Source organism: Vigna unguiculata, chromosome 7 (assembly GCF_004118075.2).
Source record: "Vigna unguiculata cultivar IT97K-499-35 chromosome 7, ASM411807v1, whole genome shotgun sequence".
NCBI lineage: Eukaryota > Viridiplantae > Streptophyta > Magnoliopsida > Fabales > Fabaceae > Vigna > Vigna unguiculata.
The window spans coordinates 5,973,571-5,997,500 of NC_040285.1; the positions used below are offsets into that span (position 1 = coordinate 5,973,571).

Consider the following 23,930-nt stretch of genomic DNA (forward strand, 5'->3'; position numbering starts at 1 on the left):
GTTATATAATTGTTTATTCATTCACGAAAGACACGACTCTTATTACAAACCATAATCCTAAACATATATATAAATATTTTTTTAATTTGTGACTAAATTTATTTTAAGTTTGTAAAACTTATTTTATTTTAATACACTTTCATATAATATTTGATTAAATGTTCACTAATCTGAAATTATTAACTATCATTTCTTTTGGATTTTGGATTTCGATTATTTATTTAAGGTGATTTACAATTATTATACATTGTTTGAAATAAGTCTATAATAGAGTGCATTTTATTACTAAAGTGAATAAATAACTTAAATGCAATAAAGTAGTATTACAAAATTTTACAAAAAATAGATTTTAGTCATATTTTCATAAACTTAAATAAATATATTGTATTTAAAAACAATATAAAAGTATTAGTTTCTTACAATCTAGAATATGTTAGTAATATTTTAATTTTTTGGGGATGAAATATCTATAGGCAGCAAATCTCCGCTTCCCAAATTGTTCCTCTTTTTGTATTTTAAGTACTGCAAGGCAAGCTCTTCATTTTCAAACTAACTGAAACGACATATGCAGAATCAAGGGTTTCGTTTCTTCTATCGCATCTATTCATTCCTTATGCTTGCACTAACAACCGCCAAAATCTCTATGAATTAATCTTCTCTCGTTTCAAATTTTCGAATCCTCGCTTTAGCTGGTTCTTTCTCTTTCTCTCTCTCTCTCTGCGATTTTCAGTAGCGCATCTTAGTTCCTTAATTTTATGCATGCCTTGTTTAGAACACGTTCGCACATTTAATCTTTGGATTCTATTTTTTTGTTTAATCGCTTGAATACTTAGGAAACCCAAGAGCTGAAGTGATTCGCTCCTTTGTCTTAATATATATATATATATATATATATATATATATATATATATATATATATATATATATATATATATATATATATATATTTTAAAATTGAAGCAGTGTTGAATTTCTAGATTGCTTGTGAAAAGTTAACAGTTCCACTTGTTATACGTATTTGTTTTTGTTTGCTGTTAAACTGGATACCTTTGATGTCAGTAGGACTAGCCTTGGTTGAAGAGGTTGGCGTTAATTTTTTCACGGGTCTGTTTAATAGGCACAGTCTCTGCTAATTAGGCCCTTAATTTTGGTCTGTTTCTGAAAATTTTCACAAGTCTTTTACCTTGTTTTGATTGTTCAATTCACTGAGATTTTTTTTGCATCCTAATCTGACCAAGTGCGTTCGTGCAATTACAGGCTTGGCATGACGGATTCAAACTCACCGTTGCTGCCTCATGGCAATTCTGATGCAAAAAACGCATTTCGCAAGCCTTCTGGTGATGCAGCTAGTAGGAATTATCGGCGTCGGTCACCTGTTGATGGATCACCCTCACCTGATGGTTGGGATCTTTTACGCTCTTGGTCTTATTTCTTTTAGAAGTTTCAATGGTATTGTGATGAGTTTTCAATCAATATTAGTAATGTGGTATTTGAAACTTTTTCATTTGTGGTGTTCATGCATGGTTCTTCTTGTGGCGGAGATTAGATAGGTGCAGTGTTGTATGTTTGTGATTAGCACAAGGTGGGGTTGTGATCGTGGTTTAGAAAAATTTAAAACTTGCTCTATTTTACTTCATAGCTGACGCAACCTAATTCTTTTGCCTGTCTGTGTGGTCAGTGTTATAGAGAAGATTTTAGTTAGTATGTTATGAATGTTAATTCCACTATAGGTGGAATGATTTTTTCTCTTATTAAGGTAGGGATATGCAGTTAAACAACCCATTGTTATGAGTTTTTTATTGTGATGTAAGAATTTGGAAAATAATTAATTACATTTGCACATGGAGTAGGTTTCCAGTTTTGAAGCTTATGTGCTGATGTGATCTTATAAAAGCCGCGGTGACAATTTTCAGAACTTGTTGATGTCTTTTATCTGGTTAATGTTGTCTCTCTTTTGGTTATCTGTTGTTATTTCTTATTCCTCCTCTTTGAGCAAAATTTTTATCACTTGTGTCATGGATATTGCTGTTTGATTCCCGGAATGTTTTTGAGTTCTTAGAATTTGCATGTAGAACCATAAATCCTAACGGGAATTGTGCCTCCTAATCTTATGTGATGCTGTCGCATTACCTCTGGTTCTAAATTTGAAGGAATGAACTTCGTTTATCCTTAATTGAAAATCTTCTAGTATGATGGAATAGACATCTCGTATGTTTTCTTAACTTGATTTGGTGATTAGACTATTTTTAAGAAGATGCCTACATTATCCATTTGGAAGCCTATAAATTTTATATTTTAGCTTAAAAAAAACCTGAATGGTATTTAACTATATTTCAAATGTTATAGGATATGAATGATTAGGTAATCCAGTACGAAGTAGTTAATAGTCTGTCTGCTGTGGTGGCTTTGAGATTGGAGTGCCACACCATAATAGCCCTTGGTTGTGTCTCAAATAGCTATAACACATTTCAGGCTAGAAGCCATTGTTACTGGCCCAAATTCATTCTCATCTGGCTGTGACAAAGCTTCTTTTGTTGCTCTTCGATGAAGAATCTGCCAACTGTTCTGAACCTGAAGTCTTGTTTCCAGCCTTACCCTAGTCCTTTCACGTTTTGTTTTGGTGTTATCACAACTTTTGGAGCCATATTTTTTTTTTATATACTTTTTGTTTTGTTTCGGGTGCAATTTGTTCTTGTTTTGTTATCACTTTAATAAATAAGATGGAGAAAACACAATGTGTCATGGACGCGAAAGATCTACATTAGGGAAGGATGAATAGTTGCCTTACGGACACTAGTACTGACTTTCAACCATTGAGGACGACGATCTTTTTCATCAATGGAGGCTATTGTTTGGGTAAGATCATCACCATGATCTTGTTCCTTAATCCAATGCTTGACATCTGAGGTCTAGAAAGTTAATGACCTGGAAAAGAAAAAAATAAGATAGTGTCTCATTTTTTTGTATAAGCTGAATTTTGAGCCCTTGGTCAAGGTTTGTGTGAAGGGCTCTGGATGAAGATTATACTTGATGACCTTAAAATAATGGTTGACATCCCTATGCGCCATCTTGTGTTAACAAGTTAACCATGAGCATCCCTATAGCATACATTTTCACTAAAGGGCTTCCTCAGGGAAATTGTAGGATCATGTAGGCAAGTTGGGTTTGATTGATATTCATTTACCCACTTGAGGGGAGTGTTGTAAATAGGAGATTATTAGTTCTCAATATCTACATAATAATTAGGAAAAAGTATCTTTAGAATGTTTCTATTCATTTCGGCATATTTTTATTTCCATTTTTATAGGTTTCAATTATTGCAAGTAGAGATGATGAGAATGTAATTGGTATCAGTTAAGTAATTGTTTATTTTATTGCGTTTAAACCAAACCCTTAAAAATTGCTTATTTTTAAGAAAGTAGTTGTTTGACCTGAGCTGTTCCTGTGCACAACCAGTCTGATTCAGCAAATTATTCAAGGTAAAAAACATGATTCAGCTAATGATTCAAGGTCAAAACCCTGTTTAAGTGATATGTTAGAACTATGAAGATATTTGTATCAAATCATGATACAAGTAATGAAATTTTCAATTCTAACTACATTGGTGCCTATTGTGTCTTTTTATCTTTTTGTTTTTGTAATGAAAAGCTAAAAGCAAATGTCTATTATCTTCCTAGTCACTTAAATGTTTTACTATTCATATCAGTTAATTGTTTTAGTGCGTGTAGTCAATTACCTTCAGTTACGCAGAAACTGAGTGGTTTCTTGAGTAAAACATGCATGAAATACTGCGGAACAAGAAAACAAACATTCTGTCACTTGTTCTTGCCTCATGCATCGAGAACCATTCATTACACATTATGGCATTACTTATTGTTTTTTTAAGCTGTTCGCTTTTGGGTATGTTCTAATATCATTGACCCTGTGCTGCAATCCACCATTAACTATTTTTTCTGGAAGCATCTCCATAAAAGTGTTTTGCATAATATATTCCATTGCAATACTGATCTTAGTGTTGTAAAATTCATTGCTGAACTAAACATAGTCTGTGACTTCAATAAGTAAATTTATGCTCTTTATATGCAGATAATCCTAGGCATGGACATAGCTCAAGTCCAAATCCAGTGAGAGAAAATTCCTCAAGAGTCTCTCACCATTATTCAAGGAAGTATGATGATGACCGGGAACAGGACCAACAATATGGAAGGAATCACTATGGCAGAAGCAGTGACTCTCTTAGAAATCCTGATAGACAGTCATCCAAGAGTTCCCATGGTCACTCTCGGCGTGACAAATATGCAAACGAAGATAGATATCGTGAGAGGCTAATCTCTCGTTCTGGACATGAGTCAAGGGATGATCGTCTGAGAGAAGAGAGTGATATCAGGTCAAAAAACTACCATCGCAGTGTAGACAAGTATTCACATGACAAATATGACAGGCCTGATCATAGAAGCAAAGAAAAACGAAGAGAAACATACTTGGATCATAAAAAGTATAAAGAGATTGATTCTTATGAAAAATCTGCATCTAGCAAGAAGCATGATGAGGTGGAGAGGGATGGACTTTCATTGGACTGGGATGGACGAAATGAAAGAAGAGAATCGCGCAGAAGCTCAGGGGACTACAACAGAAATGACCATTCAGAGGCTAGGAACCAAAGAGAGGACTCAAGCCCACACAGAGACAATGGTAAATTCAGTCTAAAAGAGAAGGAGTCAAATGATCAAAACATTCCATGGAAAGATAAACGAAAACATGACACTGAGGTTGGGAAGGGAAAAGACTGGAAAACTAGAAAAGAAGGCGAGCAGTGTGCTATTGAAGATAAAGAAACTTCCGGAAAGAAACTAAAGTTGTTTGATACTGACAGGGATGAAAATAATAGAAAAGATGGTATTGTTTGCATACTTTTTGTACTGATTTTTTTTATATATGTTCCATTATATGAACTTACTGTGTTGCTTCATTTCAGGTACTGAAGCCCATGAAAGTAAAACTTCAAGTTCAAAGCTTTCTCACGAGAGCAAGGCAGATTCATTGGCTGCTAAGTCCAGTGGCTTTGATGGTGACAATGATCTAGATGCTGCAAAAATTGCAGCCATGAGAGCTGCTGAATTAGGTATGCACTAGTTATCCTGAAAATTTCCCTACTTTTGGGTTATGGACATACGTGTGCTTTTCTATATGATTGATTGGAGTTTGATAGATTTAAAGTTCACAATTTCAACTTTCACATATGCTTAAGGTGAACTGATGCGGGTTTAGATGTATATGCCGTGGATATCTGCCCTTAAGTCCGCAGATTTATTTTCATTATGGAGTGGGTTTTCTCTCTCTGCTAATGATTTGAGTCCACGTCATCAACCATAAAATAATATTTTAGCCAAGCATCTAGAAATTGACAGTCTGAAATAGGAACTTGATTATAGATCACATGCATGTTGTATTCATTTTGAAATTTTGGTGCATAACAGTTAATAGGAACTTAGTTGGTGCTGGTTGCTTGACTACTGACCAAAAGAAGAAACTGTTGTGGGGCAGCAAGAAGAGTACACCAACCGAAGAGGTATTTTGCATCTTTCGTTTTTTGGATGTGTTCTTTCCTTTTGCAAACAGAATGGTATATAAGACAGTAACTTTTCTTTCGGATTAATATACTTGAGGAATGATCATGAAGTTGAAATGAACTGAATTAGTATAATTCACATTTCTAGGTTTTTGTTTCCTAGGAACTAGTGCTTTGCAATTTAGATGGTTGAGATGAGAGGTTGAAATTGTTCAGTTAATGATGACCAATTTTAAAACACAATTCTGTTAGGGTTATGGTTTTCTAACTCGAGAGTCTACATAGATTTTAAGAGTTTACTTAGCATGAAGAGAAAAATATACCACATGTAAATACCATACCAATTCAACAATTAAACACCATAATTAGTCAAAGTAGTAAACAATAAATCCATAATTCTAAAATAACTAAGTAGTGCATGACTACTATACTATATAAATTCAAACCAAACCAATTAGATAGATTTATGCAATTACAAAACATAAGTTTTTTAAGTGATAATGATTAAATAACTAAGAAGGGACAAATTGTGTGCTCCCCTTTTTTCACATACACTTAACTACTTTGCATGACCTCCCACAACTAATTTTACACCACTCGTTCTAATTTGGCCAATTAAACCAGGTCACCCTTATCTGACCATCATCCATGTTCTCTGCATAGTCCTGGGTTAGCTTGCCCTAAGGAGGAAGGTGATCGGAAGGATTGTACCTTCAGCCTCATCTAGGTTGAAGCCAAAAGGCTAATTTGTTTGTAACACTTCCCCTTCTTCAAATCCAGTTTTTGACACATCTCCGAATAAAAAAAACCTTAGGTGGGATTTTTAGTTACCAAATTTCGGATCAAATGGTACATACTATCTGTATGCTCCAACTTGAGGGTGTTGTTAGAATTGCTTAACTTATGGGAAAGGGGTAGACTAGGTTATCTCATCTTTGGTATTACATATCTGACTCCTATGTCTAGATCACAATATCTTTTTGGTTTTCTACTAACGTAAGAATCCATGTAGTTGAATGAAACAACTAAGAGATCATAGAACTCTCTTAGATATTTTTTCATATTTTCCGGTCTCAAGTCATAATAAGAGGGAAGTTTATAGCCAAAAGTGTCTCCAATCGTCTCTCACATTTTTGTAGAAGCTGGATTTCTAATTACATTGAATGGAATGACACTTGTGTAGGAAAATTGAGCAGCTTGAGCTTCAACTTTATTTGTCTCCTTTTTTTCACAATTGATTTAATGGAGCTTGAACACTTTCACTAGATTTTTCGTTTCCTTTATTTTTAAGCTTACTATTGCTACTTTAAATGGTATTTGTATCCACACTTTAACTCTTTCAGAATCAAAATATTCAATGCTATTTGTCGAAATAAAAGAAAGAGAAGCATAGGATGAACCCTAATGCGTATTGAGCACATAGAGTTATGCATTTATAAATAGAAAAATATAAAGAGATAGGCCTAAGCCCATTACAACTAACTCTTCCTCTCAAGCTAGTGCGTATAAATCGTATGTACCAAGTTTGTTATAAATATAATCAATTCTAGGTGCTCATAAATACTTAGTGAAAATGTTTTTTAATTGATTACTTGAGTTAACAAACTCATTCTTTGTCTCTAGATATAATTTTTTCTCGAATAAAATGATAGTCAATCTCAATGTGCTTGGTCTTTTCATGAAAGACAGGGTTAGAGCTAATATGAAGAACAACTTGATTGTCACATACAAGTATCATTTAAGTGACATATCCATATTCCGATTCTTTAACTAATTGTAACAAGTTCACAAGTGGCTGGGACCATAGCTCTATATTCTGCTTTTTGCACTAGATTTTACCACAACACTTTTGTTTCTTACTCTTCCAAGAAATCAAGTTACCTGCAGCGGAAAGACACGGGGAATTGGGAAATTGACTCACCACATTGATTGCAAAGGAAATGTTAGGACAAGTAATAGTAAGATAGTTCAATTTTCCAACTAATCTTTTGTATTTCTCAGGATATGAGAAAGACTCTCCCTGATTAGGTAGGAGTTTGGTATTGTTGAGGCTTGTAAGATGAGGTTCGCACTTATGTAATGTAAACTCGTCTTATCTCTAGTTGATGTGGGATCTCCAACACACCCCTCTCACATCAAGGCATATGCATCTCAAGCGTGAGACTAGACATTAATGGGTGGTTCAATAACGGCATCATAACAGGTGACATAACAAATAACAAATTTCGTTAGGATAAACTCTGATCCATGACTTTTATACCATGTTGAAATATAAGAGAGAGAAACATAAGATGGATAATGTGTATTGAGCACATAGGGTTATGGATTTATAAATAGAAAAGTATAAAGAGATAGGTCTAAGCCCGTTACATCTATTCAACCTTCTTTTCTTCATTTATAGTTCCTTACCTTTTCTTCTTTCCTTCTTTTCTTCATTGAACCAGTTCCACTTTCAGACATTTTAAACTTTCTACAACTAAACATTAAATGAAAAGGAAAAAAAAAAGCTTTAAAAACAGAACATAACCAAGGAATAGACAAAACCAACATAAAGAAGAAACGAAAAAGATCAAAACAGATCTAGACTTGGAAAAGTCTAACAAAATGAAAGAGCATAGGAATGAAACTAAAAGACAGAAGCTCACCTCTTTGAAGAAACACTAGGCAGTGGCGATTCAAGAAGACACTGTTGTGCAAAGCCTAGATCGTGAAGCATGACGTAGTGGTAGTCAATGAAGATGTAAGGCAGTGTCCCAACAAGATGCGAGGCAGTGGTCCGAGAAGTCGAGATTTGCAAAGCATGAGATCACCAGTTTTATCTAACAGTAGAGCTACTTATTCCAAAAGCACAAGCCAAACACTATGGGAGCCTAACCCGTCTTGTTTTGAAACATTGTATTTCAAATGCAACACATGTTCTTTTGTGCCAAATGGCATGTCTCGTTGACCCAAACTTGAACTATTAATGAATTAACGCTGTCTTATGTTCTATTAATGAGTGCAAATGTTGGGATTTGTTGCTTCAAGTGGTCCTGTAGCATTGACCTGAAATGTCGCATACCTATCGATAATTGTTCATAAAAATATAAGATTACATATTGCTCAAAACTGTACCTTTGGTTGAGTTTGTACGTAATAAGTAACTGAGTAGTGATGTAGAGAGTGACCTCTCCGCGATATGTTCATGATTTTGTTATTGTGCGTGTTCCTGTTTTATGACATGGGTAATTTTTACATTTTGGATAATTTGGTACTGACAATGCAATCATTGCTTTATGAATGCTCTCGCCAAATATTGTAGTCTGGCCATCGTTGGGATACAGCTATGTTTTCTGACCGTGACCGGCAAGAGAAATTCAACAAACTCATGGTAAGTGTTTATTTAGACCCAAAAATTGCATGAAGGCGAATGAATGTTACTTTGAATGATTCAGTCCATTGGAGTTTGTTCAGCTACTAACTCAGTTTGAGTCTAAGGTTGTGCTCTTGCCTATGGCAAATTGTAGGGTATGAAAGGCGAAGCAAAAGTAGAGCAGAATAGCAACAACCAAAGCAGTAACGATATTCTCCGTGCTGAGAAGCAGAAGGAACTTCAGATTGATCTTGAGAAACAATATACTGCAGGTCTTCGACGAAGAGATGGTCGCACTGTTGGTTTAGGCCTTTAAGCATTCTCTCTTTGGTTTGGAAATTTTTCTTCTTTTCACATTTACTCCTTTGTTTAGACATGTTTGAGATTTTATGTATCATCACTTGGCACCTGATTCAGACAACGCATGCTATTTCTATGAAATTCTTGTCGTCGTTGTAACTAAATATGTATTTTCGCATACTTCATATGAGACTGGTCTAGACAATTTGGTTTTGTTATAAGGGTCACAAAATCATCTTATTCATTAATCATTCCCTCTACACAAAACTAAATTTATCTAGTTCTTTATTGCAAAATACAAGAAAAATTAATGTGGACAGCTATTATTAGTTTATTTTTCGAATTTATCTAGTCATTAATCATTCTTTATTGTTTCATTTTTAGATGTTTCAATTTGACTCAGGGTGTATAGTTAATTTCAATCTACACGAATTTCTGAAATATTTTAAGTAATAAATTAATTTTAAATATTTTATATTAATTATAAATTAGTTTTTAATTTTAATTATTTGAATTTAACAAAGAAGTTAGGTTTTAATTCAACATGTCCCATTAGGTCGATCTAACCCAATCCGTACATACACAGTTGTATATCTTGATCAATTGTATCTCAACTTAGCATTACATGATCCTATAGATCTTTAAACATTATGTTTCTAATTTAGAAAAAAATTACTAGGTTCTTTACTTCATTCTTGGATTAAGGGAGATTATACCATACTGAATATAATTTTTCTATCTGATATAGTTAAGAACTAATCAAAGAACATAGTGACAATAAATAGTAGATGTTACAGAAAAGTTTTATGAAATTCTTAATCACCTGAAAAAAATTCCAAACAAGTGTATTCTACAGTATAAGTACGACAGTGTTTTTTCTTAAAAAATAAATAAATCATAGTTTGCACACTCTCTTTGTGTCTCTCTTTTCACAGATATAATATATAACTTTTATATAACTTGTATATAATTATATTTTTATAAACTCAAATTAATATAATAAAAATATTATAACTTTTAAAAATCGCGTACGTACCAACTATAACATGTTAATGTTTTAAATACTTTTATATGGAAGTTGGACCTTTAACCTAAGTAAATAGACCATTAAACTAAAGTTTTGTAATTTTACTTAAGAGATGAATTATAAATATAGGTTAAATTTATTTTGAATAATTAATAATAGTAATATTTTATTTTTATTTATAATAAAATTAGATTAAAGTTAATAAATTGTAGAATTATATATTTATTATATAGAAAATTCTGAACAAGAAACTAAATCATTTTTGAAAATAATGTATATAATATTAATAAATATATGTTTTAAACTAGAAGTAAAATTAATTAATATATTAAATAATATTTACTAATATTTTATTATTCAAAATGCAAACTAATACTCTTAATTAATAAAATGAAAGTTAATTACTTGAATTTCAAAAGATAACAAACATTAAATTTTTTGTTATGAAACTAGACTTAAATAAATAAGATATGACTTTATAGTAATCATTGAGTGAGATTATTAGACCAACCAACCAGATCGATTCAATCCAATTCATTTTAAATCAATTGTGTTAGATATTATTTATGATTAGACCAAACTTAAACTAACCTATTTTTATATGGATTAAGTTATGAGTTTAGTACAAGTGATTGGATTAGAGATGACAACGAATTGGACATTCAATCCAACCCAATTCAATTGTGTTAAAGAAGATCCATTTGTTTCCTATACGTTTTCCGCAAATCTTTTAAAATTCGCGACTACTCGTGGATACTACGAACATTTCAAAAAATTATAAATTTTTAAAATAAAATTTAAGTAAAATTATAAAAAAATATAAAGTAAAATATAAATTAAATTTTAATTTTAATTTAATTTAATCTAATAAAATATACATTAAATTTTAATTTTAATTAAAATTAACTTAATAAAATGTAAATTAAATTTTGCTTTAAATTTTTTGTGGGTAACATATATCTACAGGTATAGATAGTATGATACCCACACCCGATCCATTTATAAACATGTATTAAAATACCCGTTACCTGTAAATAATAAATACTCGCAGATATATGATATCCACACCCAACCTATTTATAAACAGGTATTAAAATACCCGTTACCACATATTTTATCTAGATCTCTAGATTCAATATCTAATTTTGAAACTCACTTTTATACTTATGGTATGAACATATTATGTTATAATTTTCTTTTTATGTCTAAATTATATTGGATAAGTTTGTTATGAGACTTATTATCTTACTTGAAGTCTTGAATTATTTTTTTTAAGGATTGTGATTCTTTAATTAGGTTGATAATAGAAAGTTACAAATTTTAACAAAAGAATGTTTGATTTATGTTTATCTTTGACATGTTGTAAAAATTTGCAAACATAAAAAAAAGTTCTACTTTATATGCAATATTTACATTATTGCTTTCATAGAGCGGATATTATTCTCGTCCATTTCATTCAATTCTTTTTATTATTAATTGAAGTTCCTAGCTAGTTATGTTATTTTTCTTACTGGTTTATAAATTTTTCTATATTCTCAAACATTATTTGTTCAATTCTTTCAATTTTATTCATCAATTGAGTCACATCTCTTGAAGGTAAATTTACCAATTTCTTTCTTATAAAAAAGTGTAACCTTGTTGCAGCCATGCCAACCAACTCATGTTAAGTGAATTGAGTATAACATTTACATTTTACTTATATAAATCAAATTAGATAATAATCGATATTCTGACTGTTATAAATATTCATCAAATCAATTAAACTTACTCGAGTTTCTTGTCTAAAAATTTACTGACCAAAATTTCTTTCCAATTAAGCTCAAGTATGAAATTTGGTTGTAAATTGGTAAACCAAGTAAAAAAAAAATGTTGACGAACTCATAAATACTTCACCCGTATATTTTTGTTAAATGTTATATCTCCACGTTATATTTAATATTGAGCTATACACTCATTTGTGTACTCTCTCATTTTCCTATACTATACTAGAAATTTTTATATATTTGAACACTTGGGAACGAAGATACAAAATATGTTTGGTTGGATTGCATACAGATATGTGATGGTAAACATGTTATAATTATAACATTTTGGTTGTCAATGATAAATTAATCTAAAAGATAGGTTTGCTGTTTCATATGCTTTATTATCAATGTTTGATCATTACAATAAGATATCCCTAATAATTAATATTACTCTTCAAAGACTTGATAGATAATGCATTAGGTGTCTTGAGATAGGTTAAAACATTATTTGAATATATATATATATATATATATATATATATTATTTGTGGGCCATTCACTACACCTTCATTGAATGGTCAACAATATTTTATATCATTCATAGGCGATTACTCTAGGTATGCATAATTATAGCTTATACATGAAAAATCTCAATCTCTAGACGTATTCAAATCATTTAAGGCTAAAGTTGAGAATTAACTCAACAAAAGGATTAAGAATGTCAGGTCTGATCGTGGTGGTAAATTCTATGATGGAAATGACTAATTAGGTGAACAACGTCCAGGGCCTTTTGCCAAGTATCTAGAAGAATGTGGAATCGTCCCATAATACACCATGTCGAGTTCACCCAACATGAATGAATGGTGTGACTGAAAGGCAAAACATGACTCTTTAGGATATGGTAAGGAGTATGATTTATCATTATACCTTGCCAGAGTCACTATGGGGAGAGACATTAAAGAATGCAACTTACATTTTAAATAGAGTGCCAACAAAGGAACCTGTTACAACACCTCATGAGCTTTGGGTTGGGTGAAAGCCTAGTTTAAAAAGACTTTCTCACAAGTTTCATTGAAAGACAATTTTAGAACAATCATCGCTCTTGTTGCACTTTATGATTTGGAGCTTCATCAAATGGATGTCAAGACGATGCTTCTCAATGGCAACAGTGACGAGACAATTTATATGGTGCAACAAAAAAATTGTGTCAGGCGACCTAAAGAATATGATTTGTGAATTGATAAAATCCATTTATGGACTAAAATAAACATCTCATCAATGGTACCACAAATTTCATCAAATGATTCTTTCATTTGGTTACAGTACGATTAAAGCGTAAAATGTAAGTGATTGAAGCGGAAAAAATAATACTCCAACGCGACATAACAGAAAAGCAAACTCCAAAACAAAATCATGTCTCTGCAGTCACACTTAAAAAGAAGAGGAACGAATAAGAACAAAGAAAAATCAGGGGAGGAAGATTGATGCCAACAACATGCCTCTTACTCCTCAAAGTCTTATAGATAAATACTCTTCTTCCTAATTCTTTTTGTTCTCCTCAATTCCAAAGGTGGCTAGGCTTATGCCACATATGTTTCTGTTACAACCAATTCTGCTTCCACGTTTCCATGGGCCAACTCATTACCCCTACCTGTTACATTTGCTCTTTAATTATTAATTGTTAATATGGATTGGATGCATAATCTAAACATTACCCACTAAACCCTTTCTCAAATAGTTTCTCATTTTATGCAACTCTTGATCTTCCTCTTGTGCACTTTCTACAACAAAAAAATTACCCGATATCCTAATATTAACATTTTGAAGCTTCAAATTCCTACCACATTCATAATAGAAATCTCTTACACATTAACAAATATGTAAAACCTAAAACTAATCTCTCTAATTTTTAACTTATAACTTATAACCTCTCTTCTAATACAATATTATTACTTTAATTAATAATATATCGTATTATTTCTCATCATTTCCCTTCTTTTCCATTAAATCTTTATCATATTATTTCTCAACCATGATGTCCTAGTTTATAGAGTGCTTTAAAATTTAGTAACAAAAGGACTTCCTTTCCCACACATGACAATCAATTAAACACTCCTCAATTTCTCATTTTCTTATAAGGTTGATGATAGTCACTTTTCTTTACCCATTATTCAATTGGAACTTTTTCATAAGTCACAAGTTTTATGAAACTTCCTATCACCTCTAATTAACATTTGAATTGTTTGCTTACCCTTGAAATTGTAATTTTGTTGATGATTCATCAACTTTTTATTGTTTTCAAACTCAAAAGTATTTGCTTCTGACTGATATAACACAACACTACGAGTTCAGATTTTTTACTGATTTTTTTGGTGATGTTCTTTGCTGAACATTAAAAATATATTGTATTGACATTTTAAATATCTTTTTAATATATTTTAAAACGTCAAAATTAGTGATAATCAGTGTATTATGAAGATACAATAGAGAAACAACATCAAAAAACCTTGTAGAGAATCCAAATTCCGACACTACACCTTAGGCACAATGAAACATCTTCATCACCTTCCTTCTTACAATTTAAAAAAACTTAAGGATTCATTGAATTTCAAAATAATGTATCTTTTTAACTTAATCAAATTCTTCGCTTTTTTACTCCAAATTTTTCTAAAGAAAAAACATTCAAACCTTACATTTATAGTATCTTTAGTAACATCAATCATCATGATTGGAATGAATTTAATACCCTCAACATTATCCACAATCATAAGAGATGGGTTTGATATGGATTTGTATTCATTTTCTTTGACTTCTCTTCAACCAATCTTCCTGTTCAACACGTTCTTGAAATGAATACAATTATTAGACTAATGAGCATAAATATTATGATGCTTATAATATTTCCTCCTCTTTCTTTGTTCTAAATATTATGATTATCCCTCAATTTAATTTGTTTATATCCTTTAACAAAATATAAAAAAAAAATATTGGTTTTTGTCACATCAAAACTACATATTTGATTTATCATTTTATCTTTGACATGTTGTAACAATTTCCAAACATAAAAAGTCCTATTTTATATGAAATATTTACATCATTGCTTTCACAGAACATTTTGTTTTCATCCATTTTATTCAATTCTTTATTATTAATTGAAGTTCCTAGGTATGCTATTTTTCTCATTGGTTTATAAATTTTTTCTATATCTCTCTTTCTCAAAGATTATTTATTCAATTCTTTCAATTTTATTTGTCAATGGCGCCATATCTCTTAAATGTAAATTTACCAATTTCTTTCTTATAAAAAAACGTAACCTTCTTCTAGTCATACCAACCCAACTCAAGTTCAATGATTTGCTCATAAAAAAAATTGTTCAATGATTTGAATATAACATCTAGATTTTAATTATTTAACTTGAATTAGATAATCATCAATATTCTGACTATTATAAATATTCATCAAATCAATTAGACTTATTCGAGTTTTGTTGTCTAAGAATTTGCTGACCAAAAATTCTTTCCAATTAAGCCTATAATTAAATTTGGTGGTAAATCGGTAAATGAAGTAAAAGAAATTTTTGTAATAAACTCATAAAATACTTCACTTTTAGATTTTTGTTAAATGTCATCATCTCCACATTCTATTTAATATTGAGCTATATATCTATTTTTCTTCATTTCCCTATAGAAATGGTAAAGTTTAAAAAACTTATATCCTTTGAACACTAATTTCGGGGGATACAAAATATGATTGGTTGGTGTATCTCATTTTCAATCCTTATTGATTCATCATATATTCCATCATCTAATTCATTCGTAAATTATTTTATTTTATTTCTTAAAATTTTAGTTGTTTTCTCTACTTGCATTACCTAATAAAAACTTGATCACTACCTACAACCAAAAAAATAACTCGATATCCTAATATTAACATTTTCAAGCTTCTCACATTCATTATAGAAATGAAAACACTAAAACCAATCTCTCCGATTTTTAACTGATAACTTATAACCTCTCTTCTAATGCAATATTATTATTACTTTAATTAATAATATATATCAGTTATAATTTCATTTAAATATATATCCCATATCACCACAATTTATGGATTGTGTATTGAATCATAGATAAATAAATGTAATTCATTTAAATTCTTTCTTCTCTCCATCCAAATTTTCCATTGATAAAACGGAACTTAAACATCATCTAATTTAATGTTAATCGTAACAAAAATCAAGAAATCTTGAAGAGGTGTTGAGGATGGTGAGACTCTAATAAATTATATTTAAGGTTAATTATGTTTCAAAATGGGGAAACGAGTTAGAGTGTGAGTAGAGTAGAACAGTGACTGCGAACGCTAAACGAAATTTATCGAGAAGCTAATAATAGTTAACAAACCCCCTGATTTAGTACATGTCCCATGTCGCGGTTCTTAGAGGTTGTAGGAGATCAAACATGGGAGGAAAACGCTGCACCTCTGATGAATAATTTTTCACGCTTTCGTTTCATGAATATCAAAATCGACCAAATTAAGGAACGGCTCCTCTACCGAACTCTCTCTGCCATAGCTGTTTCATCCACCACGGAGCAGTGAACGTGAAAAATGACCCAACAGGAAAGAAAAAAAGAGTTAGAACCTTGACGACCCACCAAGAACTTTAATGCAAGTTGGTATCGGGTTGGAACAGAAAAAACATGAGAAGAAAGGTGGTGTTTGAGAAGGTTAAAAGTTAAGATTTTTGAGGGAGAAGGAAGAGAAGCACGATGATCGGCAGAGATAGTAGTGTAATGAAGGCATGGGAGGCGACGGTGAGAAAAACACAGGCGGTGGCGAAGAAGCGTGCGAACAGCATATTCGGGTCAACGTACATGGCCCATGCGGAGGATGAAGATCAGGGGAACAAGGATGGTGGAAACGGGAGAGAGGGACATGAACTGTATCATGCGGAGAAGGTTCTGTCGAACGGGGATTACTACAAGGGAGATTGGGCAGATAATTTTCCGCACGGGAAGGGGAAGTACGTGTGGAGTGATGGGTGCGTGTACGTGGGAGAGTGGTTCAGAGGGAAAACGAACGGGAAGGGGAGGTTCAGTTGGCCGAACGGGCCACATTACGAAGGGGAGTTCAAGAACGGGTACATGGACGGAACGGGGACGTACACGGGGTCAAACGGCGACGTTTACAAGGGGCAGTGGGTGATGAATTTGAAACACGGGAATGGTGTGAAGAAATTTGTGAATGGAGATACGTACGAGGGAGAATGGAGGAGGGGGATGCAGGAGGGGCAAGGGAGGTATGAGTGGGGGGATGGGAGGTATTACATAGGGGAGTGGAAGAATGGGAACATTTGTGGGAAAGGGTCATTTTGTTGGGGTGAAGATGGGAATAGGTATGATGGGTGTTGGGAAGATGGGTTGCCAAAGGGGAATGGGAGGTATATATGGAGTGATGGGAGTTTTTATGTGGGGAATTGGAGCAAGGATCCAAGGGATCAGAGTGGGGCATTTTATCCAGCAGGGTCATTGGAGGAGGGTAGCCTAGAGTGGGACCCACAGGAGGTGTTTGAGGAGTTGGGGAAGTGTGAGATATGTCCAGGGGAGAAGGTTTCAGTGTTGCCATCACAGAAGAGGCTTGCAGTGTGGAGGTCTTCAAAGGGGGGATGTGATGGTGGTAAGCCAAGGAGAATGTCCATAGATGGGAGGGTGAGTGTGGGAGTGGAGAAGCCAAGTGATAGAATGCAGTTGTGGGGTGGTGCAGAGGGTGATTTCAGTGGGACCAAGACCCCACCTGGGGGTGTTGGTTTGGATGATGAACTCATGGCTATGCAGTTGGATGGTGCTATTTCAAGAGGGAGTAATCAGCTTCAAACCCTCAGAGCACCCACCAAATCAAAGAGGCAGGGGGAAATCATTTGCAAAGGACATAAGAATTATGAGCTTATGCTCAATTTGCAGCTGGGAATCAGGTACATACATAGTCACAACATTAGATCCAATTTTTCAAATTTTAGTGTGGCATCAAGTGTAAAAGAAAACAATAATATTGAATTTGTTTGACTTATTGCATAGGCATTCTGTTGGAAGACCAGCTCCCTCAGCATCACTGGATCTAAAGCCTTCAGCTTTTGACCCCAAGGAGAAAGTGTGGACAAGATTTCCCCCAGAAGGTTCTAAATACACTCCACCACACCCAACATCTGAGTTCAAATGGAAGGATTATTGTCCGGTAGTCTTTAGGTAAGCGACTATTTTTACAAGGTTAAATTATACTTAAAATTTACGACGAGGTGAATATGTGTTCTTGCAGAACTCTCAGGAAGCTATTCAAGGTGGATGCAGCTGATTACATGATATCTATATGTGGAAATGAGGCTCTTCGTGAACTTTCCTCTCCTGGTAAAAGTGGTAGCTTCTTTTACCTCACCAATGATGATCGTTACATGATAAAAACAATGAAGAAAGCTGAGGCAAAAGTGAGTGTGGTGTATCATCTAACTTCAATTTTTTTCTAGGACCTTCTAACTTATATTTGGCCATGTATGCTTATGATGCAGGCCCTTTTAAGAATGCTTCCAGCTTATTACAATCATTTTCGAGCATTTGAAAATGCTCTCGTCACAAAATTTTATGGTCTGCATTGTGTTAAGTTAACAGGAACAGCTCAGAAGAAGGTATAAATGCTTCTCTTGGATTACACATAGGAAAATATGATACATTTATGTTTGATTATTATGAGAACAATTTTGTTATAAATTCAAGATTTTTTCTTAATAAAGTTATGTCTAGTTAGAAGAAAGAAAACAATATTGTCTTCTGTCTAGATAGAGATAAAGTGTGTTGATATTTTCCTTTCACGCATCATAGAAAAAGAAATGGACAAAATTTTATGGTGTGCATTGTGTTAAGTTAAAAGGAGCAACTCAGAAGAAGGTATAAGTGCTTATTGGATTGATTATACATAGAAAATTATGAAAATTATGAACTTGAATAATCTTTATAGTGCGTTTTGGGATTTGCAGGTTCGATTTATCATAATGGGAAATCTTTTCTGCTCTGAGTATACCATCCATAGACGCTTTGATTTAAAGGGTTCATCACTTGGGCGAATAACAATTAAGCCTGAGTCTGAGATTAGTGAAACAACCATCCTCAAAGATCTTGATCTAAATTTCATATTTCGACTACAGAAATCTTGGTTTCAAGAATTTTGCAGGTGATGAAAGGTTTTGGCACATTAATTGTGTTGGATCTGAGATGTTGTGTCTGTCTACCTTGTTAAAGTTGAATTCTTTTCTAATACATCAACAGAAAAAAATAAGCACAGAAACTATATATATTTGTTATCTCAGGCAAATTGATAGGGACTGTGAGCTTCTGGAACAGGAGGGAATTATGGACTACAGTCTTTTGGTTGGTATTCATTTCAAAGATATATCAGAAAATGGGGAAATTATTTCTTCAGAATCTCACACTCCTGCTGGTACTGCTGCACCTAAACTCCTTCTTTACATACCTACACAACATTATTTAAAGACTTAAATATGTTTTTTGTCTCTTAACTTTTAGTAAAAATTAAAATTTGTTTTTCTATGAAACTTTGGATTAATTTAGTCTCTCATATTTAATTATTAATACGTTAATTTAATCATTTTAACCAAATTTTGTAAATTTTATTTAACGTTTCAAACGTGTTTCATGATAACATTTGACATATTTTTACTTTAATATTAACTGAAAAAGATGTAAACAAATCAAATGCTATTATAAAACGCATTTGAAATGTCAAAAAAACTTAACAAAATTTGATTAAAAGAACTAAATATACATATTTCTCAAATTAGAGGACTAAATTGGATCAAAACTTTAAAAATGAACTATTTCAATTTTCTCTAAAAATGAACTATTTCTAAATTGGACTACAAAGATATTTAATTTTTTTTCAAAATTGAAAAATGAAAAAATTGTTTAACTTGTGTGTTGTTCCAGATTCAGAATGTGAAGGAACTCCATGTACTTCTAGAGCAGACATGGATCTACTTCTCCTAGATCCCACCAGGTCACATATCTTTTCAAATTTTTCTTTTCTTTTATCGATAAATGTTACTTGCTAGTATTTTGTTACTAGGAGAGTTAAATTCACAACCTCTCCCACTCTTTCTTTTAAATCTACCAAACCAATCTTATTTTTTCAAATTGTTAGTAGGATCGAATCCACGATTTTTCCCTTCCTTTTTCTTTTAATTTTTTCAAAATTTGAATGCTTAAGTTGTAATGTGATTCATGTTGTTGGGTAATACATGTTGTAATTTATGTTTCAGATGGGCAAGTATCAAATTGGGTGTGAACATGCCAGCAAGGGTTGAAAGAACAGTGAGAAGAAATGATTGTGAATTACAACTCGTAGGAGATCCAATAGGAGAGTTCTACGAAGTGGTTTTGTTTTTTGGTATCATAGACATACTTCAAGATTATGATATTAGCAAGAAGCTTGAACATGCCTACAAGTCCATTCACTATGATCCAACCTCAATATCAGCCGTTGATCCCAGACAATATTCAAGGCGTTTTCGTGATTTCATATTCAGAATATTTTCTGAAGACTCTTGAAACCCAATATTCTATTCAGAATATCATACCTGCTACTCTCTGCCATCTCACTTTTCTACAATCCATTTTTTTCTTTTGTATTTCTTAATTAGCTTATTCTTATGTATAGTGAGCAACTTAATTAGTAATGGTTAAAGCAAGAACATCATGTGATTCTACAAACTTGCTAGAATATAATTATTCTTCCCAGAAGGGAGAAGAGATCACAGGTACTTCATACATTTAATATCAGATCAAGATGTATATTATTGTATAGCAAATGGAAGAGTAGTGTACATGTTCAATCTTTTTACTTTCTTTCATTAATTTCCCTGCTACTTTGTGGAATCACATTCAATAAGTGAAGCCTCAATTTAATTACTCTTTCACAAATTTTATCTCTTCATGCACTAGAACTACTTATGTTAATCATAGTCTACAAAACTAATATTATGTAAGCTAATTTCCTTTACATTGCAACTTGAATTGATCAATGCATAGAGATTCTTTCTGTTCATTCAGATTCTAATATGTTTCACTAATTACAATCATAAATACATAAATCCCACAATATCTTATCAAGATAGAGAAATAGAAAAGGAGTAAAAGTGTGTAATTAGGAAAAAATAATAACTCCTGTTTTGAAATCACTGAAATTAAAATCACCAAAGGAGCACAATAATTTTTCTTTAAATAAAACAAAAAAGAGGGCACAAAATTCAAAAGCTTCATATACAACTTCTTTCTATACGTTTTGGCATCATTCGATTTATTTCTGAAACATATCAGTGTTGAATATCATTTTTTTTTTCATTTCTCCGTGACATTGAAAGCAAGAATTGAAAAAAGTGGATGAACATTAGAAAACCATAGAAGAAAAAACGACAACCTAAAATTTAGCAACCCATGACTTTGTTGGCTTTAGCAACATGAGCCTTGTCAACCACAACCCCATCATTCCCCGCAAGTGCCCTGTACTTGTCCTTCCTCGTAAACCCAGTGCACTCATACGACAATGTCGATGCAATCACCCTCTGTATGTAATTCGCAACATCATGGCTGGACTTGTTCCCTGCGCCACAAGTCAAGTCTTTGGGCAATTTGTTCAAGAACGTGACTTCGTAAGCGGGACTAGGGTTCATGAAGAAGTAAAACGGGTCCATGCCCTTCCACCCTCTTGCCGTTGTGCCGTGGAACATGCTCATGCGGTTCACCATGGCCACGGGGACGAGCTCGTCGGTGAGTTCGGCGAACAGGGCGGAGAATCGGAGGAGGAAGGGCTCTCTGCAGGTTGTGCCTTCCGGGCAGATTGCTAGGTCACCCTCTTGGAGGAGCTTTTTTATCATGGCGGCGTCGGTGGCGCGGTCGCGGCTGAGACGGACGGTCTTGATGGGGGAGATTATCTCGGAGAGGCGGGAGACGGAGTAGGTGACGGCGGGGATGGGGCGGCCGAGGGCGGCGGAGAGGAAGATGGGGTCGAGGAGGGTACGGTGGGAGCAGATAAAGAGAACCCCGGAAGTGTTAGGGTTAGGGTTTGATTTTGTGAGTTGTGGGGGTGGGGTGCCCTTGATAAGGACACGGACTCCTAGGGCCCAGAAGGCATAGTAGACCATGTGCATAGGTAGAAGGGAACCTGCAGCGATTCGGAGACATGCTAAGGGGAACCCTATGGGGATCCAGAGAATGGTGAGAAGTGCAATGAGAGGTGTTGGTTTCTGCACCAGTCTTCCATCGTGGAAGATTATGGGCTTCGGAAGCTTGTCTGTAGAAACTGATTTCACGTCACTTTTGGGTGGGACTATGTAACCCTCCTGCATGCATGCAAGCCAAATAGTTTCTTTTTAATGCATCAAAACTTGAATTGAATTCAACACTTTTACATAAGTGGGGGCAAATTTGCCAGCAGTAAAAGGGATAAGTAATGAAAATAATTACTTGTTATGGACCAAGTTTTGTGGACTCTATATGACTTTTAAAATAAAATTTATTAGCATTTCACACAACTTCTATTTGAATTTATTAAAAAGTAAAGTCAAAAAGAGTCGTGACGAACTCAATGTTACTATCTATACTAAAGTCGTGGAAATAAGTTATAACTTTCAGTTGAATTAGTCAAATTAGAAGTTAAGAGGAATTTGACAACTTTTGCAGATTTTGCAATTAATTTATGGGTTAAATATATTTTTGATCTTTTAAAAAAATTAAAATTATTCTCTCTTTAAAATTTTAACTCAATTTAGTATCTTAATTATTTTAAAAATGTTTGAATTTAATCCCTTTAATCCAATTTTATTAAATTTATTTGTTGTTTCAAACTTGTTTAATAGTATTTTTGAGTTAATATTGAAATGAACTTTTTTTGAACAGTATAAACAACTCAATACTATCATGAAACATGTTTGAAACATCAATTAAATTTTACAAAATTTGATTAAAATTATTAAATTTATACATTTTTTAAATTAAATTAATTCGAAATTTTTGACATGAACTAATTTTAATTTTAAGTAAAAATTATGAGACAAAAAAACATATTAATCCTAATTTATTGCAAACAAATTTGTCCCACTTATTTTAAAAGAAATTCCCATTTGAACATAGATCCTTGGACAACTTGTGAGATGTCGAGAAAGAAGATGTTACCTTGCACAAAGCCATGAAGGGAGCATCAGTTTGTCTATCACCGAGTCCAACGTGTGGTGTTTCATCTCCGAAAGTGTTGAGGAGAGCCTCAGCTTTCTTGTTGCCGACAAGTATCCCAGGGCTGCACACCAACCCAGTTGCTCTTCCCTTGAAAGTTCCGATCTCAGTGCCCAAAACCACGTCTGCACCTAAAAACTCCTTCAAGAAAGGTTCCACCATCACTCTCGGATTCGCCGTCAGCACGCACCGCTTCCCGCACGACGAGAACACCCGCCACGTCTCCGGGTGAACGTCCTCCGCGTAGAACTTCGGAAGCACCGCTCGCGCCACTGATTCTATGCTCGACACCTTCATCCCCGCCATTGCAGCAAATATCAGAACCTGAAATCCCACAAATATCACCGTCTTTTCTTCAAAATTTTCTCATATACTTTTGAGCAAATTCATCCGCAAAATACAACAATAATAAAATAAAATCCAGTTAAACTATGAAAAATAAATTTAAGTCTTGTTCAATTTTACAAAACTGATTTATTAAATGAGTTTTGCGATTTTTTTTTTTATTGAAAGGGTTCTTTTGAATTCGTAATTATAAATTAGGGTCACTTAAATTTTGTTGTGTAGAATATGATGAATTGTTTTTGTAAAAGTGAAGTCGCCATGATTATTTCGGTATTAAAGTTGTTAGGACTATGACGACTTCAATTCT

At 33.2% G+C, this 23,930-nt stretch overlaps 3 protein-coding genes across 6 annotated transcripts in view; 2 read left to right on the plus strand and 1 right to left on the minus strand.

Moving 5' to 3' along the window:
* Window positions 1–442: 442 nt before the first annotated feature.
* On the plus strand, window positions 443–9,469 carry LOC114190848 (arginine/serine-rich coiled-coil protein 2). Of its 3 annotated transcripts, none has more exons than XM_028079897.1 (7): window positions 443–692; window positions 1,258–1,449; window positions 4,087–4,896; window positions 4,976–5,122; window positions 5,478–5,569; window positions 8,871–8,939; window positions 9,047–9,469. In XM_028079897.1, the coding sequence occupies exons 2-7, from the start codon at window positions 1,296–1,298 to the stop codon at window positions 9,080–9,082; spliced, it is 1,308 nt and encodes a 435-aa protein (XP_027935698.1). In that variant the 5' UTR covers window positions 443–692; window positions 1,258–1,295; the 3' UTR covers window positions 9,083–9,469. The 3 variants fall into 3 exon arrangements, with proteins under 3 accessions (XP_027935698.1, XP_027935696.1, XP_027935697.1); XM_028079895.1 differs by having other exon boundaries at window positions 9,076–9,469; XM_028079896.1 differs by having other exon boundaries at window positions 1,258–1,400; window positions 9,076–9,469.
* A 7,196-nt stretch (window positions 9,470–16,665) lies between these two features.
* LOC114190846 (phosphatidylinositol 4-phosphate 5-kinase 4-like) lies at window positions 16,666–20,803 on the plus strand. 2 transcript variants are annotated; one of them, XM_028079892.1, is made up of 8 exons: window positions 16,666–17,958; window positions 18,062–18,229; window positions 18,300–18,465; window positions 18,547–18,663; window positions 19,012–19,205; window positions 19,342–19,472; window positions 19,979–20,048; window positions 20,311–20,803. In XM_028079892.1, the coding sequence occupies exons 1-8, from the start codon at window positions 16,757–16,759 to the stop codon at window positions 20,597–20,599; spliced, it is 2,337 nt and encodes a 778-aa protein (XP_027935693.1). In that variant the 5' UTR covers window positions 16,666–16,756; the 3' UTR covers window positions 20,600–20,803. The 2 variants fall into 2 exon arrangements, with proteins under 2 accessions (XP_027935693.1, XP_027935694.1); XM_028079893.1 differs by having other exon boundaries at window positions 19,994–20,048.
* A 446-nt stretch (window positions 20,804–21,249) lies between these two features.
* The window catches only part of LOC114190847 (glycerol-3-phosphate 2-O-acyltransferase 6-like), a 3,472-nt gene continuing 791 nt past the window's right edge, over window positions 21,250–23,930 (minus strand). The window contains exons 2-3 of the mRNA XM_028079894.1: window positions 23,222–23,602; window positions 21,250–22,389 (exon numbers count right to left, since the gene is read on the minus strand). Of these exons, the coding sequence (XP_027935695.1) occupies window positions 21,475–22,389; window positions 23,222–23,602 (1,296 nt within the window). The 3' untranslated portion in view covers window positions 21,250–21,474. The remainder of the gene's footprint in view (window positions 22,390–23,221; window positions 23,603–23,930) is intronic.